The following is a 27,708-nucleotide window of genomic DNA, read 5'->3' on the forward strand; positions in this document are numbered from 1 at the left end:
GCTTGCACGCAGTCTGCCACCAGTTGCAGGCGCCGTGTGGCCGTCGACACTCACCGACGTCGGTCTTTATATAAATATTACGCGGGCTTTTAATTTAATAATGACCATTATTCATTTTAATAAATAAAATTTTATAATTTTTTTAAAATTTTCCCAATAAAAAGAAAGGAAGTGATGGAAAATTTATTTTAAATTATGGAGTGCAGATTTTTCGGGAGTTTATCACAAATTTAATTACGAAGAAGAAGAAGAAGTTTGAATTAATGAACATATGACAATACTTTGCCTTGAGGCTGTCACTGCAGAGTTATAATCGTTGAGGAAATAGCAAGTGAATTACCCATCGAAAGTGCTATCAAGTTTCGTGAGAAAGTTTAACGTGTAGCAAAGCCAGAGTTTCCATATTATTCAGTTAAGTTAAAGAAGAACAAGTAGAACGGGAACAAGTACAAGTTTGAAAATTCAAATTCTGGGTAACTTGTAGCAAAATGGATGAAAAAGGTATTGTACATTTTTTTAACCCATTTAATTATTAAAGTCATTATTTTTTTTTAGAGAAAAAGATAAATTTAAAATTTGTTTAGCGAAGATAAAAAGGAGAGACGAGGAAATAAATTTCGAGAATAGTCTTTTGTAATTAATTTTACGGAGACTATGGCGGCTTATTCGCGAGCAATGGGGAATGAAGTTATTTATAAAAGATGAATATTAAATGCGTTTATGGATGTCATTTATTCAAGAATCCTCGGCGGAATTGCTATGAGAGACAGGGAATACATTTTAGCGGCTGCGAGGACGCTTTATATTTTGCTAAACACGTCGTACGTTATTCGCGACGGCCATTTATGTCGTTAACTGTCAAATACACGTGACTATTCAATTTGTTATGATTTTATCCAGCCACAGGAAATGAATTTTTTTGAGTTAATTTTATTTATGGCATCCATGTGTCGGTTTAAATATTTTCGATGCTAAAAAATCTCCCGTTTTTTTTTTTATTGTTTTATTCAGAAAGAAACTTTTGTTAAAAAATTTTTAAACTGAAAAAATCCATTTTTTATAAATTATTCATTAAAATTTTTACTCGATCGTCACTAAATTAAAATCTAATTATTTTTTTATAAATTGCAGACGTGGAATTATTAATAAGCAATAGACAGGATAAAATTTAACCTTTGACATTACAGAGAAAAATTATAAATTTATAAAATTTTTATTTTGCTCTTAAAATTTATTGAAAAATTTTGTCTATTAATTTCAGCAAATAATTCCACAGTATTTATTTTTCGACTTAAATTTAAAAAATATTTACATTCATTTCTGTGTAAATTAACGGAAACAAAATAATTTTCCTTGGAAATTTCAAATAAAAAATTCCCGCGTAATTTTAAAAACTAAAACTATCCCCCAGTAAATTACAATTTAAATAAATTTATAAAAAAAAAAAATATACTTCCAGCCTGAGTTTAATTAAAAACTAAACTCCAAATAACCAAATTTTGACAGGTTAACTGGTAATTAAAAAAACCAAAGAACCAGACATTACAGAGCAAATAATTCGAATCAGGATGCATGATAGGGCTGAGTTTTGTCCGCCCGAGGGAAAACCAGTACCCTTTTAGCGTAACGTGGCATCTTTTTCATCAACTTCCAGCACAAATTCACATCCACTCCCGGAATAACGATCCTCTGAAATAAAAGTTTCCACGTAGTGTGTAAATGAGCCGGCTTTGAGATTAAAGTAATAGGGGACAAACATTAACGTACATCATGCCCGTGACAGTTCTCTTGCCATTGTTTAGACCCAACTGAAATCCTTTTCTCTCATTACCTACTTTTCACTTAATTTACATCCGTTCTCAATTAATCATTCAGTTCTCTGATAAAAAATTAAATTATTTAGAGGATCCGAGTATTCAATTAAAATTTTTTTATGCAAACAAAATATTTTTTTTCATACTCATATATATATATATATATATATATATATAAATATATGGTAGAAATTTGCATGGCAATGAAAAAAAAATCTTTAACAAGATAAAGTAAATAAATAAAATTAAGAGCGCAAATTATTGACACATGAAAAAAATTGATAAAGTTATAGGTCGGCTATCATTCCCGGATGTTCTTGAACTAGAATTAAAAACAATTGACAGTTGACCTCCTGCGTGTCTTACAATTGAGTAATAAAATCCGCTGGATAGCAATAGATCGGCATCGTTAAATACATTTTTTTTCTTACTATTGACAATAAAACCAATTATTATAACTGAAGTCAATTTATTAAATAATTTAAGGCGATTAAATAAAAAAATTTATATGCTATAGATTTTTTTATCAAACTATCGAAATAATTTTTTTCAATTTCTCTTTGTCATCCGAGCGTTTAAAAAATATATATGATTGATAGCGAAGTATAAAAAATATTTTTTTTGCTAGAAATAAATGAAAAATACTTATCTGGAGTATGATTTATCTTTATACATTTTTCTCGCAGCTTTTTTATGACCGCTATCGTTTTTTTCACTCAATAATTTTTATAAAAAAAACCGGGGGTGAAATTTTCATGAAAATAAATTTATGATGACCGGCAGAAAAATTTTAATTTCAAATTAAATTAGTCTTCAAAATTTTATAGAAAGAAAAAAAAATCTGTCAATTTTGCCTCCGTATTTGAATTTTTTTTTATCTAATCTTAGTTCTGATAAGGAAGCTCGGGGCAAAATGACTCTGGGGAAAAATTACAAAAGTTATTTATGGGGTAAATTGGTCAAGGTAATTTTAAAAAATGAAAAAATTTTTGTATACCCATAGAAATCCCAAGCTACCCCATGTAAATAAAAATTTCAAAAAATGAAATTCATATTTTCCAAAGAAAAAATTTTTTTCTCTGTTAAAATATTATTATTTAGCCCCAGGGTTTCATATTTTTATTTCCGCAAACTTTCCTCTGCGGAAATTATACTTCCGTGTGTTGTTTCATACGCGGATATAACAGAGTCGTCACACTGGAAAATTTACTCATACGAAAGTTTGAAAAATAAACATTTAAAAGCCTTGAAGAAATGTACTCAGTCATAAAAATGAAAAAAAAAAAATATATATATATATATATATATATAAAACTGCTAGCAATTTATCAGCATCTGTCTATCATAAAAGTGAAACTTCTTAAGTAAAGACAAATATAAAAACTTATTTTTAGATAAGAAATATCCCCATTCTATAAAAAAAAAAAAAAAAATACATATATATATATTTTAATTATTTGAATTTGATCATAACAATAAGTGCATTATTTTTCTATTATTATTGAGCAATGTGCTGAAAATACACCACAAAAGTTGGTTTATTTTTACCACTGCAGTGTCTAATTTTACTGAGTGTGCTCTTTACGATTTAAATTTTACATTCATGACATTTTGTTTAATTTATTTGTCGTTAAAATTTATAATTTTTCATTCATACATTATTATTTATTACCTACATTACATACATTTACCCCAAAAATTTCAGTGTCTAGAAAACTAGATTATGAATGTCAAATTAAACCGTTAAATTTACACTTATTGTCCCCGACGTTACGCGTGATAATATGCGCGTAAACAAATTACGATTTAAATCCATTGTCGAGGATATTAACAGATGGAATACGGATCCTATTAAATAACTAATAAATGTATGACTGTTGCTCGCTATAAACATTTATATTTTATGATATTTAATATTCACAATAATGCATTTGTTCAACCGTATTAACTTTCAGTTAAATAATAATTATCATTCATTTTAATTTATATTTGGCTATTAAACATTAATATTAATAATCATTCGAGCTCAAAATTTTACTTAATTTTTTTTAGTATATATTTTAATCTGTTCAATTTATGAAGTAAAATATTTATATATTTGTTCTGTAAATAATTTAATTAAAAACCTATTAAATTTTTTTTTAAAAATATGTAACAGCTGTCGTTTATATTGGAAGTTTGCCCGCGAGTATCATTACTCTCTAACATTGATATATATATATATATATATATATATATATATATATATATATATATATTGTGTGTCATCTTCTGGAAAAAATCATAGACTGTAGATTTATTTACAGCTGCTTGTAGTATAATATTTAAGAGTAAATTATTTAAAACACATATATATATATATATATATATATATATATATATATAAATTTTTTTTTAAATACTAGAATAAATTCTTAATATAAATCACCTTTAGGCTGGGATTCAAAATTTATTTTTTTCACTTAAAATTACGATAAAGTGATCTGAAGACCACGGGAACAATTTTCCATGTCTCCCATGACCTTGATGTACCATATACACTGTTCATATATTTTACGACTTTAAGTAAATTCATATTTTTAAATATAAGAATAAATTCAAAATCTGTCACCTTAAGGTTGGAATTCAAAATTTATTTTACTTCACTTAAAATCACCATAAAATAATAAAACGACCATAGAACAGTTTTTCGTATTTCCATAAGAATCATAGCTTCTGAAAAATTTGTAATATAAATTTTTTCATAAGATTTTCATTCGAGTGATATAATTATTCAAGACTTAGAAAGGTAAAGTCGCTTAGTTCTGCCCACCCTGATTTTAAAATGTCACTTATTTTATAAAAATTTGTTATACATTAGTATATAAATATATATAATATATAAACATTATCTACTGTAATTTTGATTTTACAAAAAAAATTTCATGACTATTTTGTAGAGAATTGAACGGCCTACAAAAAAGACATTAAGAATAATTTGATAAATTCAAAATTTCAAAAGTTAGTCCAAAAAAAAAAAAGTGGAATTGAGTGACCAAATTACTGGAATTTAAATTAATTAAACTAAATACTGTCAAAATTTTTTTTTCAATCAAATCATTACTCAAATTCAAATCAACAAGTGTTTTGCCCCAAGCTCAACATTTGGCGGTCATACTTTCATTTGAATTCAAATTTAAAAAATAAATGACACTTCCAAAAGTTTAATAGAACAAAAAACCCATAAGTTATTAAAACAATAGACAAATAATCTGTCAAGTTCTCACTACCCCACGAAACGTCAGCTCTAACAGAGTCAACTAGTACCCAAGTACTATTTATCTTGTTAATTAACCCGAAACTCGGAAGTTTAACGGTTAGATAATGGGCCATGCGGACGGAACGAGTGTGATTGCGCTCTTCATTAATGTGTACCACACTTTGATAAATTATTAGCAAATGAGTTTAATTTATTTCACTAATGTTCACCAGACACTATTTAAACAAACCATTTGCCAGTAGCAGTAATTGAACACCATAACCTTTCCCAAGTGCTCAATAATTCAAACAACTCCAAAAAACCTCTAGTCTTTTAGTTTATTTTTGGCTTAAGCATAATATTTAATAATTTTTAAAAGCTTTTTTTCCATAATAATGATAACATTACGTCGTAGGCGATGCTGCAGACACTTCAAGGGAAGAAACGAGTGTTGAGGAGTTACAAGAATTACCGGATAGATACGAGGGTAAAGTAACAGCTTCTCTATACACGAGTACACTCTTCGTAGCTGCTGTGGCTTCACTCATCGCACTCATCGCCTTGTGTGTTTTGCACTCCCACGTAAGTTCATTCATATGATCTTCAATTTATATACTTTTATATTTTATAAGCGCGTTAAAAAATAAAAATTTCAAGACTTAATCAACGGAAATATGAATACATTTTTTTTTTAATGGGATATAAGAGACCCAGTACCTGATCAGGGAGTTAAGACCCCCATAAAAAAATCCATATGGGAATTCAGCCTCGATTCTCACATAAATTCCCATAGGAATATTAATCTGTTCTTTTATTCATATCGCGTATCAATAGATCAGATATAGAAATCCTGAATCTATGGGAATTAAAGTACCCATAGTTTTCTATGGGGATTTTTTATATGGGGATTCAGATACCCATGGATTCTTATATAAATCCATGGACTTCTATAATAATTTTTATGGATTTCTATGAGGATTTCTATGGGTTCCCATACAATTCCATGAATTTTTTTGACGGGGACACTAAATATACTTGGAATGATCGAGTACTAGTTCCTGATTGGATACTAGGTCTTTCGCTTTGCAAAAAAATATTTAAAAATGAAATTATTATTTTTGGAAATGAACTGGGTATGAAATGCGCAGAGGAGATGAAGTAGAGCTTTTTGTCGGCGTCGGTTCACACAATTAAGCTTGAGTAACCTTGTGTATATAATGCTCTGATTAATATACAACGGTACGCAAATATAAAGCTAGTAGTACTCGACAAATAAAGCGAAACTATGAACACGACGCTGGAAACACTAGAGCAAGTGGGTTATATAGAAGACAGGTGCCGCCAGCGATTTAAACTAAATCTCGTAATCCCTTTTCAAAATATTACCTATAATGTACTAGTTAAATAATACATTTTAATACGTCGGTGCTGCTACATGCAATCAAAAGATAAAGACACGGGAATTTTAATTATTTTTATTTTTAAAAAGCGCGCTATTTTTTTTTTTTATAGAAATTGTATTTAGTGATTTTTTTATTTCTTATTTATGGTAAAATAATTATCCCGAGTTTTTGAAATCTTTTTAAAAAAAAAATCTGTTTATTGGTTGACCCTGCGGGCCAGCCCTGAAACTTCCCGCTGTTTTCCACCTCCTTGAGCTCGAAAACATTTCTGTGGTACGAAAAATTCTCCTAAGTTTTCTCTAGGGTGACTCGAACAGAATGGCTTCCTAGGACCTCAAAACGCCGACATTTGACGAAAACTCAATTTCCGAAAATCAGGGTGAAAACAATAACTTCCCGAAATTTTTGAAAATCATCGATTTTTTAAGCGGGAAATTTAAAATGAGATATAAGAAAATTTAAGATCTAATTTTTCACTACTGACATCAATGAAAATTTTTGTAGACTAAAATTTAAAAAATTAAATCAGATTTAAAAAATTTGAATTTAAAAAAAAATTTTCAGGATTTTATCAAAAAAATTTTTTTTAAATTTAAAATCCAAGAAAATTCATATGAATCTTAAAAGATCTAACAATACCGATCTATATAAAATCTGAAAAAATAAAATTTCCAAAAATTAAAATTTTCACAGTAAAAATAAAAAAAAATTTTAATTTAATTAAAATATTAAATAATTTTCTACATATGACATAGTTACAAATGGTATCGAGACTAAAGTATGCAGTTCTGATTATTTCCCTTTTATACCGAAGGCGAAAGAGAGAAAGAGAGAAATGAGTACCTATTATTTATGAGATATAACAATGAACTGTAGCTTTTTATTCGACATTCATTGAGGATAAAGAGATATATTCAAGCTCTGCTTGAGCATAAATATAACGAGGCGACGGCCATGTCTTCCAAGGCTGGGACTAGTAGTAACTAGACATCGATATTTTATTTGGTTAATATCTGAATAATTTTGTAGCTGAACATCAAACGAAATTGTAAGCTACTTACGATTAATTACCTGCAGGCTCTTGGCGGCAAAAGTAAAACGTGGCTTTGCATTGTTACATATATATGTTATATATAATATAATTATGATTTGAATATTCAAATTAGGAGGAATTATTTCGGGCATAAGTAAATGATCTATCGTATGTTGGATGCTGCGCATTATTAAATTATCTTGCATTAATACTATAAAAGCTGTGGGATAAACTCTCAAACCGGAAACATAGTTACACAGATTGCGTTACTCAAAATCAAACAGCCGATGCTTCTACTATGACTACTATACGTAATTTGATGTTAACTCGATGCTCTACAACTTTATGATTTCAGAGACCGACATTGTCCTCGAATATTGGATCGGGTTTAAGTTTGCTGAGTGTTCTTTGTTGCATATTAATTTCAAATAAACAGTTATTATTATTATTGTCTTATAAATTATTTATTTTTAAATTTAAATGCTGAATCCTGTGAGTTTTTGGTGAAAAAAATATTTTTTTTATTGATTCACATACGTGTGGATTTAAAGATAAAGTATTAAAAAAAAAAAAATATATATATATATATATATATATGTAAGGTCCGGTGTTGTAGCCTTTAATTGTAATTCTAAAAAGTCGCTCATAATTTTTAAAAATTTGTCAGAAATAAAAAAAATAATGATACTGGAGTTAGCCGACGTCTAATAGTTTTTGGATTTTTTTCTCAAGGATAAGTAATAAAAAAAAAATATTTTAAAAAATTGCACTTATAGCTTTTTAAATTTCCTACATGTGCATTTTTTTAGTTTTTTTTTTTTTAGCAATTGATTCGTCAAAAAAAAAGTTCAAAAATTCTTTATCGTCTGTTAACTTCAGGATCAGTAAAAAAAACTTTAGATTTTCAAATTATTAATTTTTTTAATAAGACCTTTTTTGTAGGCTACTTAATTCTCTAAACGTTACTTTTTGACTTTTATGTAATTTCGAAATTTCCAGAATAGATATAATTTTTTCCATAAAAAAATAGTATGAAGTACGATCCAGACAATTAGTAATTTTCGGATTTATTTTTCATTAAGCCAATTAAAAAAAAAAAAAAACTAAAAATATGCACATGTAGAAAACTCAAAAAACTACAAGTGCAATTTTTTCAAAAATTTTTTTTTTATAATTTATAGCTAAAAAAAAAATCCAAAAATTATTCGTCAGCTAAAACTTCAGTATTGGGAAATTGGGAGCGAACTTTAATAATTTTAAGAGAGTAAAATTTTTTAAAAAATTCCACACATGACAAACTAATTAAATAAAAAATTTTCAGAGTCCAAATGGTGTCGTACTACAAATATCAATTATAACGATAATGCTAGTGTCGTCATTAAGCTTCTTAGTGGTATTACAATTTCCCATAATACTGACATCATCTCGTGCGCGTTTTATCATCGGGCTGGCATCCTCTTTGGTCTTGGGAATGGCAGTTTTAGTTCTCGGCGGGTCACTGCCGCTCTTCATCACTGTCCTCGCGATAATTGCAATCTTGCCGGGTATCAACAACAATCAGCAGCCAAGTATCATCGCTTTTGTCCTCGCCGGCTCCCACATTACACGGGGTATAATAATGTGCGTTATCAGCGATCCAGTCGACTCTGACGCTTACTACCAGGTAAATATACTAAACTTCATTTACTACTTTTACTCCCGGTTCTTTTTTCCAATAATGTCCAGCCGCTGTCAGTTCTCTGCAACTCTCGACAATAGATCGACGTTTTTTTTTTATTTACTCACTATTAAAATATTTTTTTTTTCACTTTTTTAAAATCTAGGTTGCCGCGGACGGAGTGTTGCTACTTTCCGGCTGTCTCGCTGGTATTTATTACAGAAATTTAACCGCCCTAGCTCACAGACGAACATTTTCAGGGACTAAAACAGTTATTGAGTCACGAATTAAACTCGAATGTGAAAGAGAACAACAGGAACAATTATTACTGAGTGTAATACCTGCTTACATTGCCGCTGAGGTAAATATTTTTAATTATTTATTAAATTAAAAAAGAAAAGATAAAACTCAAGTGCTTAATAAAATAAAATTTATTCACTGAATATTTGAATTTAAATTTTATTATTCAAATTATTGATCTGTGAATTAAAAAAGTCACGTCTCGTTATACAACTAGAACTTTTTATTTTTATACGCGTCTTCAAAGCAAATTCAAAGAACTTTATTATTCTCCTTCTTATATACTCTCACTTTACCTTTCATATAATTCAATTGCGCGGGTCGTTAATGTGAGAATAAGAGCGCGAGTATAATAAAAAAATTTGTAAAGAAAAAAAAATGGTAAATGACAACTAAGTGACGCGAATGATTGATTTTAAATAGCGCGCGTGATTGTCAGGTACTTAGAAAATCTGCTAAGCTATCGAGTATCCAAAGATTCTATTTTTTTTTTACTTTCTTTTTATCTATAAATTAAAATCTTAACTTTTGTGACACGTAAATCTTTGCATTTATTTTTTTCTTGTATAATCCATTGAAAAATCAACTCACGTACAATCGTTATTTCCGAGATTTCTTTTTCATTATTATTATTATTTTTTTTTTTACAATTAATTCGAGGCTTTGCGCGTCAGATTTAAATCCGCTATTTATTTAGTCTTTTTGTTTGAATTAATAATTAATAAATATCAGGTCTGAGTTTTTTTTACTGAGTATTTATTGAAAAAAAAATTTATAAGACACAGAAACCCGTCATTAGGACGATGGTTACAAAACTGCTGTCCCAAAAGCTTAAACCTTTTTTTTTATCCTCGTCTATGGAGGTCTCCTTCTATTGATGTCATGTTAAACAACCTCTAATGACCCAATCAGGAAAAAAGATTTGGGATAAAGGGAAACATTAATCTCTGGACAGTAGTTTCGGATGAACATCTTGGTAGTGGCCTCGTAACTTGTAATAACTTGTAGCGCGGTTAAATTATTCAAGAAACAAGTTCACGAACTAGGGACTTAATCCTGATCAGTAGATCTAATAATGACGATACTGATAAATTAAAAATAATTAGAAAATTTAGAGGTGAAATTATAATACTGGTCAGCCGATGTCTGATAATTTTTGAATTACTTTTCAAAATAATAGATTATAAAAAAAAAATATTTGGAAAAATTGCACTTGTAGTTTTTTAAATTTCCTACATGTGCATATTTTTAGTTTTTTTTTTTTTTTTAATTGGTTTAATGAAAAATACATCCGAAAATTATTAATTGTCTGCTAACTTCAGGACCATCAATTTCAAGATCATGTAAAATTTCGTAATAAAAAAATTACTTCCGATAAAAACCATTGGCAGTTCTTTCTTACCGTACTCATAAGCTCATTACGTCATAACTTTGAAAAAAAAAAATATTGTGACGTCTTTTAAAAAATTTTTGTTAATTAAAATTACAAATGATAAAAGATTTGAATTAAATTTAAATGATAAACTTTTGAAAACAATAAAAGAACAAAGTAAATTTAATATTTATTTTATTTTGTAATTAAATGTCAACAAAAATATTTTAAATTCTTGTTGTTGCAAAAAAAAAAAAAAAAAAGGTAAATAAAAAAAAATTGATCGGATTTATATTTAATCCCATCTAGATATTTTTTTATGAATGAACGGAAGACAAAGAGACGTATAAATGAAATGAGATTAATTCTATAGAATTTCGAATTAAATATTGTAATTAAATATCTTTTATGTTCTTCAAAGCATACATATACATATATTTATAAAAATTTGTTATTACAATTTCTATTGTAAATTCAATCCTTCGCATGAACCAAAACTAAACTCTAAGGCCGTATTAAATTCATCAAACAGAATTATATATATATGTATATATATATTTGACTATCATCACTCGGAGGTTGGAGTCCCACAGCACTCTATTATATCTACTATTTGTCTTGAATTTACACGGTCTTTGTTATTGAATATTAACATGACAATACGCACACTTGTATATTACGCAGTATTCTGATGCAGGTGAAGCGGAGTATAATGCTGAAGATGGCTGATGCATGTCAGGAAGTGAGTAAGCACAAGCAAACACGTTTTCACGAGATGCATGTACAACGTTTTAACAATGTCAGGTAAACTTTAATGTATTTATACGTTTATATATACATATATATATCTATATATATATATATATATATATATTCATTTATCTAACACTATATTACTCCTCACGTGTCGCGCGTAATCCTCGTACATATAAACAATATCAAACAGTTGTCCAACTGTCAACTTTAATTTGCTTTCTAAACAATTCACTTTTTATTTAAAATCATGAATTAAATAATTTTAGATCTTACACTTAGAAATTTACGAAGATTTATTATGCTGTCAACCAAACGAAACAGGAAGTTGTCGACAAAATATTATGATGATTTACTAAAAAAATTTTGTACACAAAACTTAGTGATAAATTTTATTTTTTAAAATTAGAAATTATATCGAAAAATAAAAAATTCTTAGCAGAATAATTTTTTGATAATTCAACTTCCGGTTTGGTTTAGTCGACAGCCTAATAAAAATTCGTACATTTTTAGCCTTTTTTTCTCCTGTAGAAAATTTGAATTTATATATATTTATATATTTATGTATGTGGATTGTCATTTTGCAGCAGCATATTTTTTCGTTCTGCTCAAAATTATTTAGTATCCATAAAAAAAAAATCTTCATTACAGTTCTTAATTAGAGTTTTAAAAGCGAGCGTGCTCTGAAATTGTTAATTACGAATTGTAATGAGAATTTATTTTCAGCAAATGAAAAATTTTTACCATAAGTAAAAAAAAAATTTCCTTTGACTTTTTTGAAATTTTGAAAAAATATATTTTTAGTGATATTAAATTTTGAATAAACTCAAAATTTTATTTAGGAGATTTTAATTAATGAGTTTTTTTTTCTCTAGTGTATTTAATAATTTTGAATTTGAAAATAAAAAAAACTGCAGAAGATCTTATAAAATTATATTTTTTGAAAAGTTTAATGTTGTTATAAATATAAAACGTTCTTTTATTTTTTTTTCAGTATATTATATGCAGATATTGTTAACTTTACTCCACTTTCTGAACAACTTTCAGCATCAGATCTGGTAAAAACTCTTAATGAGCTCTATGGAAGATTCGACCAAATTGCCCAGGTAATAAATTAATATAATAATTAATTTCTTAATTAATAAAAGTTCCTAATAGAGAAAATTATAAACAAATAAATATTAATAAATTACTTGAAACTGTATATTATGTCTGGCTGATTTCTTTCAGTACAGAATTACATGAAAAATAAAAAAAAATGAAATGGAACTCTAGTTATGGGTAATGGCATTTAGACACAAGACAAGACGCTCGATAGAAATATAAAGAAAATATCGCGTTCAAATGTATTTTACCCCGAGGACTTGTAGATTTTATTTTTCCGATCTATGTAATGGATTTTTTTTATTGAATTTTCTCATACTGTCATACATTTACTTTATATTCTATTTGATTTTGTTTCAAACAAATTGTTTTTATGTTTTGTATTTAAATTTAATTGTGTTTTACACATATAGAATTTTTGAATCTTTTTCAAGTGACCTGAGAATTTTCGTACCCTGAATCTGATAAGAAAAGGCGATCATATATTTTTATTTACAAGATGGTAATTGGAAAAAATTATTTGATTGATTTCTTTTATGGTATTGAATATTATTTTATGTAGCAAAAAATCTAAAAGTGAAAAAGGATAATGTTGCGTGAGGGTAAAAAAGATAAATCGCCCAGTAAATTTAAGATACTCGAGATCGAAAATAAAGTCAAGAGAACGAGAAAGAGAGTGGCCACATCAGAGTCACTATTTATCGATATAAAATTCATCATAAATATTTTTTTTTTTTTTTGGGTAATGTGTTATATATATTACACATTTCACACGAGGAACAAATATTACTTAATATTTTAGCCACTGAAAAAATTGTATAGTGTAAGTCAGTAAGTCTCGATTTTCCATAAAATTTTTATAGAATTTCTTAGATGGTGATGTTCGCCCTGTAGCAGCTACAGGACATAGTTCTGTAGCAGCTACAGATCATGGTTTTGTAGCAGCTACACAAACCCTGTAGCAGCTGCAAGAAATTTCTATGGCAGCTACAGGCCCTGTAGCAGCTGCAAGAAATTTTTATGGCAGCTACAGGCCCTGTGACAGCTACACAGATTCTGTAGCAGCTACAAGAAAGTTCTATTGCAGCTACAGGCCCTGTAGCTGCTACAAAGCCTGTAGCAGCCACAAGACAGCTCTATTGCAGCTACGGGCCCTGTAGCAGCTACAAAACCTGTAGCATCTACAGAACTTGCTCTGTAGCGGCAAAAAAACTGATCTTGTAGCTATAACGAGGCGGTTCCTGTTACAGCAACAGTTTTTTTTCCATGTATAAATTTAAAAAAAAAAATAATATAAATTACAGTATAAATATAAATATATATAGATATTGGCTTAAATAAATAGAGATTACTTAATTTAATTATATTTATCAATTTTTCAAATTAATCAAAATTTATAATTCCAATAATTATTCTGACTCCATAATATTCACGCTCCAAAAATACTAATTTGAATACATTAGCAGTGTAATTACAGTATAGGGACTGAAAATAAACAGAAAACTGTTAAATATCATTATAAAGATGTTAGTTTAATGGAAACGTGAATAACCATATATTTAATTACTTTAATAGGCATAAATATTTTCTTAATTAATAAACTTAAATAATTAAATGGATATAAAAAAAAAATAATTGTGTCAATTAAAGTGGATTGAAGCAACAGTCACTCCCATTTAATAAATAAAATAACGCGTCTACAGAATCAATACGAATACGAATATGGATGTTGATGTGAATGTGAATGTTTATGGTTGGTCTATAGACATTTAGATATTTGAAGGAAAATACCTGAGTTAAACTCATTGGATTCCATGCCCACTAAATTGCGATGATCACAAGCATAACTTGCGTCTTTCTTATCATTGATAAATATTCAAAAGATTTCTTTCTTTTTCTTTTTTCTCAAAAAAATTTTCATACAATTAACTTTAAATTATACTTTGTATTCAAACTGTTACTTGATTATCATCCGGGTCATTAGCTTCTATTACATTTAATTCAATGTTTCTTCTGAGATTTTTTTTTATTTAGGGGAGCGGCATTAAATAAAAAATAAATACTGGAAATTGGGGAAAAAAAATATTTGCTGATAAATCAGCAGCTTTGAAGACGTTTGCAAAAAGTAAATATGTGTTATACGTTACTAAAATAACTTCCAAGAGATCTTCGACCCTCGTGCTTAAATGTCTTTAGTCAAACTTCCGCTAATAAATTATTATTTATATTTTAATTCATCTCAGTAACATTTGACTTGAGATAACTCGTAAACTATTGAATTGAGTAAAAAAAGTATTAATACATTTTTTTTAGAAAATTTAATTTCCTACATATTTATTTATATACATTTTTGTCATATCATCAATAATTTGGCTACAATTTTGATTTGAAACATTCGTTATATAATTTTGAACAAAATAACTTTTGGAAAAAATATATTAATCTTTAAATTAAAATTCTGACTTAACTATTGAGGTTACATAAAAAATGTATGAGACCAATTTTATTGCAAATTTAATTTTCTACACTTTCATTTATCTACACTTTTGTCATATCATTGATAGTTAAGCTACAATTTCAATTTTAAGCATTCATTATAAATTTTGAACGAAACAAATTTTGGAAAAAATTTATTAAATTAAAATTCTGGCTCAATTACTCAAGTTAGGTAAAAAATGTATGAGAGCAATTTTATAGCAAATTTAATTATGTACAAAAAATATATATACAACTTTTATCATAAGTTTGATAGTTTAGGAGAAATTTTTATTTTAACGATGTCCTGAACTATTTCAATTCCCTCAGTTGATTCAATAAAGTAAATAATTGTCGTAATTAAATAATAGATATAATTTATTGTTTAATAAAAAAGCGTCAAAATAAATAAAGAAGAGTAATAGATAAAAATGATAAGATATTTGTATTGGTTGGGTGTAACAAGTGAATCGAGGGATGAGAAAGAACCTTGGAAAGATAACGCGTAAGATCATCGAGGGTCGTAGAGAAATAAACTCGGAATTTACTAAAAACAAAAAAACTCTTCGACGAATCTCAGCGACCCTTCCGCCGTAACACCGGCAATGAAATAAAAGAGATGAGAAACTAGAGATCCAAACTAAAGCTCCCATTCTTCGGGAAACATAAAATTTTTTTTATTTATCTCTGATAGAAACTCGATGCCGACACATTTATTTTATTTACGTAATTAAAAACCAATAAATACTTTATCACACCTATATTACTCATTCCGATCGACAAAATTAAAGGACATAAAAACTCCTAAGTAACTTTTTTAAAAATCTCATTTAACTTGTTTAATTTTATATTTTATTATTTTTTTTATATTTCACTTCTTCTTCATCTTATTACTTTTTTATACTTTTCAAAGTCACTTAAACTTTGTTTTTACAATCATTGTCTACAAACTATTTAATTAAATTTTTAGCAAATAGTTTATCATTACATCTCTTGAATTTTTATTGCTACGCAAAAAAAATACATTTTTTAAAAAGTACAATCTAATTTTTTTTTTTACTGGCGTTAAAAAAATCATCAATTTTCCCATACTGTAAAAACTTGAGAGTAAATTCCGATTTTATTTTAATCAGAATTCAGTTCACCAAAAATTTTTTGAAAAAAAAATTACTTGTCATATTTAGTGACCAGGATTTTTTTTTTCAGCGGAGTCTAAATTTTATTCAAATTCGCATCCACTTTGATCCGGAGTTTTAATATTAAAATTAACTTTCTTTACATAGTGAATTTTACTCTAAGGGCATTAAGAAAATAAAAATTCATTAACTCCGAATTAAATCCGCATTCATTCCGAAATTTTTTACTATGTAGCAATAGTAATTTTTAAATAATTTATTTTACGTCTGTAAAAAATAATTACATACAAAAAATGACAAATTATAAGATTATATTTTCAGATATATATCAATATATGACAAGCAATATTTGATTAATTTCCTATTTGAGATATTTGGCTTTTTGCTTTTACTGATAAAGTTCATGCGCTTAAGCAAATTCAATTTTGATTTCATATATATATATATATTGAGACAAGACAATTTAAACATGAATGTTACTAATACACTAGTACTAAAGTAAAAGTAAAGGGAATCAATTACACATCTGCAGAAATAATATTGATTTAAGAGCTCATATGTTCTTAAATATATATATAGATATATGATAGAAATAGTTAATTACGATGATGCAGAGTAGTCACGAAACAAGCCTTTTAATTATTTAATGTCTTCAGTTGATTCGAAATACGTTCACGTGATAATTAATAATGCATATGTTAGTGATACATGTACATATATGTTCTTATATTAAATAATATATAAATATTTTTTTTTAGATAAGAGATTATACTTGATAAATTTTATACTTGATTGTTATTATTAATAAAAATCTGCTGATGAAAAAAATTAAGGAGCTTAAATTTTTCCTTTTATGGAATTTAAACCCCAGTAAAAAATTTTTCAAGCTTTTATTTAATAAACTAAAAATTTTTTTTTAATATCCACAATAATATTTGACTGTTAATTAGGCAAATCAGTGTATGAGGATCAAGATTCTTGGTGATTGCTACTACTGTGTTTCCGGTCTGCCTATTTCTAGGCCGAATCACGCCATCAGTTGTGTAAACATGGGTCTGCAAATGATCGAAGCGATTAGGTATACATCAACATTAAATTATTCATGATAATTAGCTTCAGTTAAAAAAAGAAATTAAGTTAAATTGAATAAATAATAAAAAGCTTTCACGCTTTAAAATAAACTTACTGAGAAAAGTGCCAGTTAACAAAAGAATAATAAATATTTAACTTGTAGTATTATTCAAATTTAAAAAAACCCGGGCTTTTATGTCAGCATAAATTCAAAACTTTAAAGGTAAAATGAATTTTAAAAAAAGTTTATTACGTTTTATTTTCTCAGATGCAACTCCCGCGTAATGTCAACTAACTTCCCTATATTTCAACTCATAGTTTAAATAAAATAAGTGCCTTCTTGATGAGCGCTTCCTTGACAATCTAACGTCGGCTTAAAAATAATATAAATTCTCATCCTCTATCTCGAAAGCTTTTAAAAAAAATTTACATTCTTATTGTTTGCGTGACGAAAATATTTATGGATTTTAAAACATTTTTTCTGTCCGCGGTTACGAATTTTTTTTTTATTGGATTAGTTTTGGTATTTATTTGTAAATAAATAAATAAATAAATAAATTAATGGGTGAGCAATTAATTTTTGTAATATGGAATTTGTAATAACAATAATTATGATAGATTTGTACGAGAAGCAACAGGATTCAATGTCGATATGAGGATAGGGATTCATACCGGAAATGTTCTGTGCGGTGTCCTCGGATTAAGGAAATGGCAGTTTGACGTTTGGAGTGACGATGTCACTCTTGCAAATCATATGGAAAGTGGTGGATTACCAGGGTAATTTATAATTACACTATTTTTTTTTTTTTTTAAATATTTTGAATCCAATTTTTACTTTTTTTTTATTTAATTAATTTTTAATTATTAAAAAAATTTTTAAAAATCAGTTTAATGTTAATATAAATTCAAGTTTTTTTTTTTAATCAATCAGTAAAATATGTCGCTTATTAGAGACAGAATTTTCATTTTCATTTTTTTAAATTAAAAAAAGAAATTTATTTATTAATTAATAATTATTAAAATCAATCAGCGCATTGAAGTTTAAAGAGTTTGGAATTTGAAATTTAAATTTGAAATTCTTTAAATTTTATTTGTCATTCCCGCGCACAAAGACAGCAATTTAATTAAATATTAAATTATTATTATTATTATTGATATTAATTTGGTTAATTTGTTAAAAAAAATAGAAGAGTCCACGTTACAAAGGCAACTCTAGATCAGTTGGAAAATCGATTTGAAGTTGAACCAAGCAATGGAGAATCACGTGACAGTTATTTAGCGGATCATAAAATTGAAACTTTTTTAATAATCCCACCGAAGGTAAATTTTTTATTATTCTATTTATTGTTCAATAAAAAATATTGGTTTGATAAAAGAACAAAATTTTATCGCATGTTAGCTGAAAAAAAACAACTTCTAAACTATTAAAGAATATGAAAAAATAATGCAGAGCCGACAGATCTCTGAATTTATTTATAATTTTGTTTATTATCACAGAAAGTTACCGGAGAAAATGAATTGGAAAATGGGAAAGTATCAGGAGTTAAATCGGGGACTAGTAGATCCCGGCCCGGCAGCAAAATGACTAAATATGTGGAGTGTTGGGGTGCTGATAAACCTTTTGCAAACATTGCGGAATCTACACTTGCAAAAAATATCGGCTTAACTGTGAGTTTTTTTTTTTTTTTTAATATAAAATCAATCCAATTAAAATTTTTAAGTCATATTTGAATTGTTTTTTATAAAACCCACTGGAAAAAAATGTATTTTCAAGGAAAGTCTTTTCTCTCACAAGTTGCACTTGCGCAGTAAATGAAAACTTTATCCAAATTTTTCTCTTCAACAAATAAAAATTTAAAAAAAATAGAGAATTTTTAAAAAATCTTTAGAGTATCAGAATATTTATAAACAGGAATATTGTAAAAAATATTTATTGTACACAGAAAAAAATGGATTCTCACTCCAAGAAAATTTTTGTTTTCAATTCATAATGCAAAAAATTTCTTGGGAAAAGTAAAAATTTTTTCGGGGCGAGTAAACATTTTTTGTGCACAGAAATACTTTTTCTGTGTGTCTATTGAAACAAGTAAACTATCACTCTAATTGACTTTTTTCTCAGTCTAGTATGCTGCTTAAAAATCCGATAAATTCTTATAGCTGTATATATAAAACCCTATACTCAACTATCGCACTTCTTATCAACGCATTTATTCTTATAAAATCTCGATTGAATTCTATGAGATTTTCTAAACAGACTATGTACATATTTAGTACATACTTCCTGATACATATTTTTGTCGTTATGAAGCTCAAGTCGTTATTGGAGTATATAAATATATATAAGAATGCTTGATATTAAATAAAACGATGAAGGAAATTTTGTCACCGATCCGGTATGGTCTAGTGGCTATGATTTCTGGCTCTCACCCAGGCGATCCGGGTTCGATTCCCGGTACCGGAATTCAATTTTTTTTTTTTTAAATTAAATTAACTATTAATATTTTTTTATAAATTTATTCAGAACAAATTATAATAAATTAAAATTTTTAATTTATAAAAAATACTAAAAACACTACTGTCTACCTGGACATAATTAATTATGAGTAATGAGTACTAAAAGAAATTTATTTTCTAGTAAAAAAAAATTTTTTGTTTTAGAGCATTGCGATGATTGAATCAAATTTTCTAACCAATGACTCTAATTGCTGTACCATGAGGTAAGTAGTCAATGATAGTAACAAAATAATTAAATAATTAATAAATAACGAATTATAAATAATAGACAGTGGGGGAATAACGAGGGAATGTCATCAGCAACTTACTGGTTTCGGGACAAATCTCAAGAGACGCAGTATCGTGATCAGAAAGATGATCAATATCCCTGGTATGTTATTGCCTCGAATGTTTTTTACCTGACAATATTCTGCATTCAATTAATTTACTCGCCCAGGTAATTAAAAAAAAATAAATAAATAAATAAAAATAAGGAAATTTTATGGGAAACTTGGTTTCTAAATCCTATGAATAATATTGCAGAAGCATTACAGTTTACGCATGCTTTGGAGCCGGACTTATCTCACTGACGATGTTCTCTGGGATTTCATGGTACGTTGATAAAACCAACGGCAACTCAAATGATCATGATCACTCGGCAATTTTAAGCCGGGGGATTAGAATCACTGTTTATCTCATCACCGCAGTACTTGCGATTGCCTCAGCTCTTATTTCTCTTATTGATTATGAGAATAATGACAAAGCTTATACTATTGCACCCGTAAGTACATTTATTTGTTTATATATTTTATTTTTTAACCATTCACTCTTAGAATTAATCTCTAATTTCTTTGAATAATTATTTTATTTAGAGTTGAAAAATGCGGAGCTAAAATTTATTTTTTATAGAGAAATTTTTATTCTTATATATTTTAAGGGGTTCCCCGTTCGAGGGTCAGTTTGTTAAGCATTTTTTGAAAATTTTTTATTTTTGACGACCAAAAGATAGAACTTTGAATTTTTTATCATTTATTAATATTTCAAGAGTATGTAAAATAAATTTAAAATAAAAATCTTAATTACAATGTGAGTAATTTGTAAACGTATATGAATGGAGTGAACTGGAATCATCCAAAAATTCAGAGTATTTATATTTTTTTCGCAACGAAAAAATTATTAAATTTGAAATTTTTTTTCAAAAGTTTGCTAAAAATCCAATTTTTGATATTTGCAATATATTCTAGTTCATTTGATGCATTTAAAACTCAAAGTTCTATTTTTTCATTGGTCGTCAAAATAAACAATCCCAAAAAACGCTTATTAATTAGACTCATACGGAACCCCCTTAATAAAAAAAAAATGAGGGTCGATTTTGATTACGAGACTGAATTTTGTACAGCTCTCTCCTACTTTATTTGAATACTTTTTTATTTAAAATAAATAAATTTGCAGGCATATGTGCATTCAGTAGCAATAGCATTAATAGTTGGCTGGGCGCATTTAAGAGTTGGCTTTCTTCTTAAATTGTTTGTGATGCTTGTATCAATAATTACTGTCCTGGTTGTATTTTCTCAAGTTGAAATTATAAAATTGTATTATCAGAATGGCCGAGAGTAAGTAAATTAAAAAAAATAACAGCAAAAAAATTTTTAAAAGTCTTCTGAATTTTTTTTTTACAAACTCTTGAATTTTCAGATTCACTGGAGTTCCTTATCTGATACAAATAGGCTACTTGCTGTTTTTGATAGCATCGATACTCCACGTCCTTGACCGTCAGCTGGAACTCACAACACGAACGGACTTCCAGTGGAAGTATAAACTGAAAGCCGAGCAAGACGAAGTTGAAACTATGAGAGGTATAAATAAAATTCTGCTGGAAAATATCCTGCCGGCCCACGTCGCCCATCACTTTTTGTCACTCAGCGACGACCAGGATCTGTATCACGAGAGGTACAACAGCATCGCGGTAATGTTTGCCTCGATTCCTAACTACAAAGAGTTTTATGATGAAACTGACATCAATAAGCAAGGACTCGAGTGCCTGAGGCTGCTAAATGAAATAATTTGCGATTTCGACAAGTTGTTACTGAAGCCCAAGTTTTCTTGCATTGAGAAAATAAAGACGATTGGCAGCACGTACATGTTGGCTGCTGGGTTGAATCCTGGGAAGGAAGATACCGAAAATAAAGTTGGTTTAAAAAAAAAAATAAGTTATTTATTTTAAACTAAACTCACTAATCTATTGATTTTATTTTTTAGGATTTTACAAAACAAGAAGAGCATAATGTTATTATACTAGTAGAGTTTGCTATCGCGTTGATGACAGTACTAGATCATATTAACCGCGAATCATTTCAAAGATTTAAACTTCGCATAGGTAAGAAATTTTAAATTTAAATAAAATTATTTATACATTTAATTCATCAGAATCCTCAATAATTTTTTTTTAAAACCAGGTTTAAATCATGGACCAGTGATAGCTGGTGTCGTAGGCGCACAGAAACCTCAATATGACATTTGGGGTAACACAGTAAATGTTGCATCGCGAATGGACAGTTGCGGTGAAATAGGACGGCTCCAAGTAACTGAAGACTCTGCTAGAATACTCAGGAATGCGAACTACGAATTAATTTGCCGCGGTCCAACTTACGTCAAAGGCAAGGGAACACTGACGACATATTTTGTAAAAACTCCATTTGATGGTCGTGAAGATGACTACTAATTTATTTAAATAAAATATATCTTTTTGTACATACGTTTAGTAAAATATATAAATATATATTTTAAAAATAAATCAAAATAATCTATTTTAAAATTCAAGATTCAAAGAATAATAATAATAATTATTATTAGTAATAAGAATGAATGAATAATTTGATGCTGTGAGAAAATGATTTTTAATAATTTAAAAAAAAATAAGTGTAATATAATTAATAAAATAATGATCTCATGCCTGTATTTACTTTATGGAACATTTAAATTTAATTATCCGGTAAATTAGAAGATAGTCATTATATTTAAGTATTTAAATAATTAGTAGATTTAAATTTATGTATTAGTAGTAAATGTATTGTAATTATTGTGGTGTAATTAAATTTTTTAATTAATATTTTAATTATGATTTAAGTGATAGATGGTATGTAATCTATTCAGATGTCGAGTGGAGTTAAAATTTTAAAATTAATAAAATTTTATGAATGGAAAAAAATGATGTGTCTGCAACTCTTATTTTAGAAATTTAAAAAAAATTTATTTTTAAAAATAAACGATACACAGAACCAGCTATATCTCTATTTACTTTATTATAATTTTTATTATGACTTACAATAATAAAAAACTTGCTTATATTTAATAAGATGAAAAACTTAATTACAACTTAAAATATTCGGTCAAAAAATGTATTGAGAACAACAATATAAAATATAAAGTTTCAAATATTTATATAAATAAAAAAGCCGTTCGGCTTTATCCGGAATGGAAAGCTAGATTTCTTATCTAAAGACAATTAAGCTACAATAGTGTAATTAATACTTATTTTGTAAATATAAGCATGAATTTCGAGGAAATGAGTTATGCTTAGAGCCGGGATTTTTGCTTTGATTTAAAAATAACAATTAATAATTAATGCTATCAAATTTTTAATATTGTGGCGGAAATATTGATCGTATAAAAAAATTTTTCATACAAAAGTTGTAGGAAATTTAATTTTATAAAAAAAATGTCTTATATAATTTTTTCATAGGACTAATAAGAAAGCCGTAATTTAAAAATTTAGATTTTCATAATTATCAAAAATTTGAATCCTTCATTATGAATCTTAATTATGGAATTGCGGTGAAAATATTCGTTGTATAAAAAAATCATAAGAGACATTTTTTTTATAAAATTAAATTTCCTACAACTTTTGTTTTAAAACTTTTTTTATAAGACTAATATTTTTGCCTTAATATGTTAAACATATGAACCATTCAGTTTGAAATTGAGGCAAAAATTTTGTCTCTAGTTATGCCTTATCATTCCGAAGTTATTAAAGGACTAAGCCGCAAAAATAAGCTTTTTTAATTTTTTGTGAAATTTTCGAGATCATCAAATTGTTAGACAAGATTTTTAAAAAAACAAGTAATATAGTAAAAACTAAAGCTAATTGTACGAATTTTAAGATACTTTTTACAGAATTAACTTATCATTTTCGATTCAAAAGTTATTTAAGTATAAAGCCATAAAATTCATTTTTATGAAAATAAAAAAAAATTTAAACACCTGCAACTTCCAAACTAATCGACTGATTGGGCTCATCTTCGAACTTGATCAAGGTAATCGTCCAATAAATAAGTGTATAAATTTTCATTAAGATCTGTTGATACTTTCGGGCGCTATCGTGATGACAAGGCGCGTTATATCGTATATATATATATACATACATACATACATACATATATAAATTTTTGAGTGGATGGTATTTTTTGACTCTACTAGGTAAAATAAGATATATGGTGGCAAAATTCTTTGATAATTCGATAATGAGACCCATTGCAATAGTCCGATTTTTAAAGAAATCTACTTAATAAAATAAACTTAAGTAGTATAAAGAATAAAGATACTTGAGATTTTTTATAAATAATTATAAAAGTAAAAGAAAAATTTTATTTCCTCTCAACGCCAATTTTTTTTTGAATTAATTAGACATCCAGATGTGTATCCTAGGAGCCATGGAAAATCAGTCTCTTCTCCGGCCTAAAAAATATTTAAATTAAAAAAATCCGTTAGATAAATTGACAATTATTTGTAATTTACTTTTTGTCACCTTTTTCTGTCGAGTCTTGTAATCAAGTGTTTTTTCGGTGACAAAGTTCTGGTTACTTTTTCGAAATTATTGTTCCTTGATAGGCCAACAAACTGCGGTCCCATAGATATCATAAATAAAATGTACTGATATTTGTCCTAGGAGTCATAGAAAATTTTTCTTCTTTTTTCCGTCGTAAAAGTCAGTGGAATTAAAAAAATTCTTTAGATAATAATTTACTTATTGTTGCTTTTTCATCACTTTTGTCGTCTTTTAACCATATATTTATTCAGCGACATAATTTTTTAATTGTTTTGTTAAAATTTTTGTGTCTTGATTGGTAAAAAAAACTGTCATCTAAATGATGTCAATTTGTGTATTGAATATAAATAAAATTAAGCCGGATTAGAATTTATCATCGCTCGAAAAATTGACTAATTCTTTTAATTCTTGGTCATTGAAAAACATTGCGATTTGTTCACAGCAATCGTACTTCAAGTGATCGCCAAACAAAGAGGATAATATTTCAATTGTTTTTACGAACAAAATACTTTGTTCTATGGCAGCTTCCAAACGAACTTTAATCGTGTAATGATAGAGGTAGAATTCATTTTTATAATCACTTACGCGTAAGCTCTGTAGTTCTTGATTACGTGAAATTTTTACTAATTCTGACTTCTTGCAAGTCAATATACGCCAGTAAGAAATTATAGTATTTCCAATAAATGTTTTTTTCATTGTGTTTATGATATTTTTAATTTTATTTTTGATATAGTCTTGATTCAGGTGTGCTATTGATTGATAAGGAGCAATAGGAGATTCTGTTGTCGCTAATAGTTGTTCTTCAACTGGCCATCCAATCATATGTTTACTGATCACGTAAATAACTAGAGAATATTTCATAACCAAAAATTGTTTGGTGAGATATTTAATGAAGTTCGAGTCAACTTGTGGATTTCGGGAGAGTATGCGCGGGTTAATCCTCGCCAGATAAATTGCCCTGGAATCGAGGCTTTGATAATTAAAGTCTGTCTCAAAAAGTATAAATTTGACGATCTCTGTGTGCCCAAGGACAATCGCATAATAAATAAGTGAACTATAGGAAGCGACTGGTTCAAAATTTGCGTTGATGTTAGTTCCGGCATTGTATAAAAGTTTCATTATCTCCAACTTTTCATATTTTCTTTCTAATTCTTCATAATTATAAGTAGATTGATAACTATTGGCATTTAAGACCGTGAAAAAACCTACTGGTTCACCATAAATATCTTGATCATTGGGATTCGCACCTTTCTCCAAAAATGATTCAACCAACTCGGGATCATTTGCTTCAACAGCGTGCATCAATGATGTTTTATTTGACCTTGTCTTTAAATTAATATCAGCTCCATGCTTCAACAATAATGCTGTCATTTCTTTGTATTTTCGAGCAATCGAGCAGTGTAACAGCGTTAAATCCATATCCTTCCAAAAAATCAACTTGTCCCATTTATTATAAAAAAATGTATTGTCAAATCTTAGATTCACGTCTGCGCCATGGTTCAAAAGCAACGCCGCTACTTCAACATAATTCTTAAATACCGCGATGTGGATTGGATGGTGAACACCGGCGGCTTTTGGAGTAACACTTGCTCCATATTTCAATAAAACTTTTACACACTCAATTTTATTATTTAAACATGCAAGATGTAGCGGAGTGTATCCATATTTTATTGGTCCATTTGACACAGATTCAAGATGTGCTCCATTCTTGATAAGTAGCTTAATGATCTCGAGATATCCATTCCATGCTGCTACATGGAGTGAAGAAAAACCACTTGGTCCTAATTTATTAACATCAATACCTTGACGAATAGCTTCTTTAACCGATTCAATGTTACCCTCTCGAACAGCTTGATAAAGTAGCCCGCCTTTTGAAAAATTATTTTCTGAATTACTGCTTGAAACACTCGACATATTTATAATAATAAATATTGTACACAAGGGTTACTATTTTTTATGCATTAATATTTTTTATTAACACTTTACTTTTATTAATAAATTCACTTTATAAAAAAATTAATTTTACTGATACATTGTGTAGGAATTTATTGTATTGACGCTGATATCATCTACACATAACTGTAATTTTTCAGTAACTGAAGCACGAGGTAATTACTCGAAGAAAATATGTTCGACTATTGTTTGAAGCTAATCAGTATTACTCGTCTGTATTTACTTAAACGATTTTCATCCCCATTCTTATCCTATTCCTCAAATTAATGCAGAAGAAAGGGAAATTTTGTACTTCAATTGAGTCTTAATAACTTAATTATTGCTAAGCAAAAGTAGCAAAATTAAAGGAAATAAAGAACGTGAAAGATGAGACGTATTTATAAAATTATTTCGGACAATAAAATAATTTATATACGTATATTAAGAGAATAAGGAAAATTTTGTTCTAAGCATATCTATATGATAGGATTAGTTAATGTTATTAAACTTGGTATCGTTAAAAGGATCTTGACCCTTAAATTTATCATTTGAATTATATTTAAAATTCGCGGGAAAAAAGACGATCGTATATATTTTCTTTAAATAAGTTATTTTATTGTAAGAAATATATATACAATGCGCTGCAATAATTCATCCCTGCTTATGTTGCTTTTGTTTCAATGTACTTTTGTATTTTTGGTCATTTGAATTAATTTTTTTGTGAATTTATGGAAATGGTTATTTGAAATTTAGGGAAAAATAATGAAATAATTTAAATATAAATGTACAATAATACAAATGGAAATATGTGAAATTAGGAAATTATTGCAGTTGTACAACTGTACATGTGGCCAACTGAAAAAAAGAAAAACTTTATTTTTGAACATACTTCCGGAAGGAAATATGTTAAGTTGGTATAATTTTGAAAAGTTTAAATAAACTAATGGACTTTTTTGTTACTGTAATTTATAAGAATGTTTCATAAAAAAATTGTATAATTAAAAAAAATAAAAATTTGATTAATAAACAAATATAATCTAAGAAATAAACATAAACGTAAAAAGGTATCAATGATTAATTGAATAAAACTATTTATGAATAA

General features: G+C 27.6%; 2 protein-coding genes and 1 non-coding gene across 3 annotated transcripts; 2 read left to right on the top strand and 1 right to left on the bottom strand.

Annotated features, from left to right (window-relative positions):
* Positions 1-44: 44 nt before the first annotated feature.
* LOC103577402 (adenylate cyclase type 2) lies at positions 45-22,672 on the top strand. Its single transcript, XM_008558017.2, has 17 exons — positions 45-501; positions 5,468-5,634; positions 8,810-9,151; positions 9,312-9,506; positions 11,515-11,621; positions 12,565-12,676; positions 17,236-17,363; positions 17,975-18,133; positions 18,544-18,676; positions 18,854-19,024; positions 20,015-20,073; positions 20,139-20,306; positions 20,393-20,630; positions 21,302-21,462; positions 21,545-22,037; positions 22,109-22,226; positions 22,306-22,672. The coding sequence occupies exons 1-17, from the start codon at positions 489-491 to the stop codon at positions 22,569-22,571; spliced, it is 3,030 nt and encodes a 1,009-aa protein (XP_008556239.1). The 5' UTR covers positions 45-488; the 3' UTR covers positions 22,572-22,672.
* Trnae-cuc (transfer RNA glutamic acid (anticodon CUC)) lies at positions 19,746-19,817 on the top strand. Its single transcript has one exon. It is a non-coding gene; the product is annotated as a tRNA-Glu (tRNA).
* Positions 22,673-23,134: 462 nt separating the features above from the next.
* Positions 23,135-26,843, bottom strand: LOC103577401 (putative ankyrin repeat protein RF_0381). The gene is made up of 2 exons (XM_008558016.3): positions 24,654-26,843; positions 23,135-24,583 (listed from the first exon to the last, which is right to left on the bottom strand). Exon 1 carries the CDS (start codon positions 26,586-26,588, stop codon positions 25,038-25,040), a length of 1,551 nt encoding a protein of 516 aa, XP_008556238.1. The 5' UTR covers positions 26,589-26,843; the 3' UTR covers positions 23,135-24,583; positions 24,654-25,037.
* Positions 26,844-27,708: the final 865 nt, after the last annotated feature.

Source organism: Microplitis demolitor, chromosome 4 (genome assembly GCF_026212275.2).
Source record: "Microplitis demolitor isolate Queensland-Clemson2020A chromosome 4, iyMicDemo2.1a, whole genome shotgun sequence".
Taxonomy (NCBI): domain Eukaryota; kingdom Metazoa; phylum Arthropoda; class Insecta; order Hymenoptera; family Braconidae; genus Microplitis; species Microplitis demolitor.

Bases quoted from the DNA above. Each gene is read 5' to 3' on its own strand.
- LOC103577402 (XM_008558017.2), top strand. The intron at 9,507-11,514 runs GTAAATATTTTT...ATTCTGATGCAG, and splicing joins CTGCTTACATTGCCGCTGAG to GTGAAGCGGAGTATAATGCT. The intron at 22,038-22,108 runs GTTGGTTTAAAA...TTTATTTTTTAG, and splicing joins AGGAAGATACCGAAAATAAA to GATTTTACAAAACAAGAAGA.
- LOC103577401 (XM_008558016.3), bottom strand. From the start codon at position 26,588: ATGTCGAGTGTTTCAAGCAGTAATTCAGAAAATAATTTTTCAAAAGGC.